This window comes from Haliotis rubra, unplaced genomic scaffold, assembly GCF_003918875.1.
Source record: "Haliotis rubra isolate DU_JTF1 unplaced genomic scaffold, ASM391887v1 Scf45, whole genome shotgun sequence".
Classification (NCBI taxonomy): Eukaryota; Metazoa; Mollusca; class Gastropoda; order Lepetellida; family Haliotidae; genus Haliotis; species Haliotis rubra.
The window spans coordinates 3,305,885-3,307,115 of record NW_025767135.1 but is presented as its reverse complement, the minus strand read 5'-3'; the positions used below and the strand labels follow the sequence as shown (position 1 = coordinate 3,307,115).

Here is a 1,231-nt window from a genome sequence, read left to right as displayed (position 1 = left end):
TTTTTATGACCTTTTAGATTTTGACATCGATTCAGTATTACTAATGAACGTTATCTACCTAATCTAAATTCCACAATTATTTCTTTTCAGCGGACGTTCGTCTTTGGTTCCACAACATTCATCAGCTGGGCTGTGACTTCGTTCCTTTGCCACCAGTCTACCTATCTCTTCTTGGGAACATCCGCCAACGTCCAAGATAATGGGCTTTTATGGGCGTTTATCATTACACTATGTCAGGTTACCATGTGCTGTCTACTCACCGACCTACGTCTCTCGCACCCACGTTCCACAGAGGCCAAAAAGATATTATGGGTGAAGGTTTCCTGTCACGCGTTGGCTACCATGGCAACAAACTACAGCATGACGATGGTACATGCATCGTCAACATTCGCCATAAAGCTCCTGGAACCAGTAACCAGTGCCATTATTCAGCGTTTGGCTTTAGGAACATCTGTACCACCCCCCGCCTATATTACTCTTCCTATCATCTTAGGAGGTGCTGTTGGTTTCTGTGGAAATTCCTTTAACACGCCTTTGACAGCTGTTGGTATTGCCGTGGCCTTCATGTCCAACCTAATCCTGGCCTTCAGAAACGTGGTTATCAAACTGGAACAGAAGGACAGTTCCACTTCAAACACCCAGCTGAGACCAAAGAGATTTGTCTTCAGCATTGCAGGTGTTTGTGTTGCTCTGGCTGTTGGCACTAACTACCTTACTTCACAAAAACTTCTGTCATCCTTGTTCTTATTCCTGGTTAACACAGGACTGTGCTCCAGCGTCTTCCACGTCATCTACTCCTACATCTCCACCAACGTCGTGCTCCTCTACATGTCTGTAGTCAGTCAAACATCTTTAAGAGGGTCCTCGTTGTGCTGATGCTTTACTCAGTAGGACAAAGGCAGGCAACGCTTGCCAACTTCATCGGACTTGGCATCTGTACCTTTGGTTTAACTATCTATGTCTTGGCCAAAAAAGGAAACGCCTTCTCCTCCATCATCAGTCTACCAGCGAGTATTTCCCTATTTATACTGAACAGCAAAAGAAACGCAAGTCTGGCTTTTTGTCAAGTTTTTTAATAGAAGACAACCAAAATTATGTCTAATCATTTATTCTATAGAAAACACTGTCAATTTAACAGCTAAAAGTTGCTGTTGACATTGAATTGCAATAAGTTCAAATTGATTACAGTCCGTCAAATGGAGATACCACTGAACGCGAAAAGTGACAGTAT

General features: G+C 43.1%; 1 protein-coding gene across 1 annotated transcript; it reads left to right on the top strand.

Moving 5' to 3' along the window:
* Window positions 1-342: 342 nt before the first annotated feature.
* On the top strand, window positions 343-876 carry LOC124289807 (triose phosphate/phosphate translocator TPT, chloroplastic-like). The gene has a single exon (XM_046726473.1). It carries the CDS (start codon window positions 343-345, stop codon window positions 874-876), a length of 534 nt encoding a protein of 177 aa, XP_046582429.1.
* The last annotated feature ends 355 nt before the right edge of the window (window positions 877-1,231 follow it).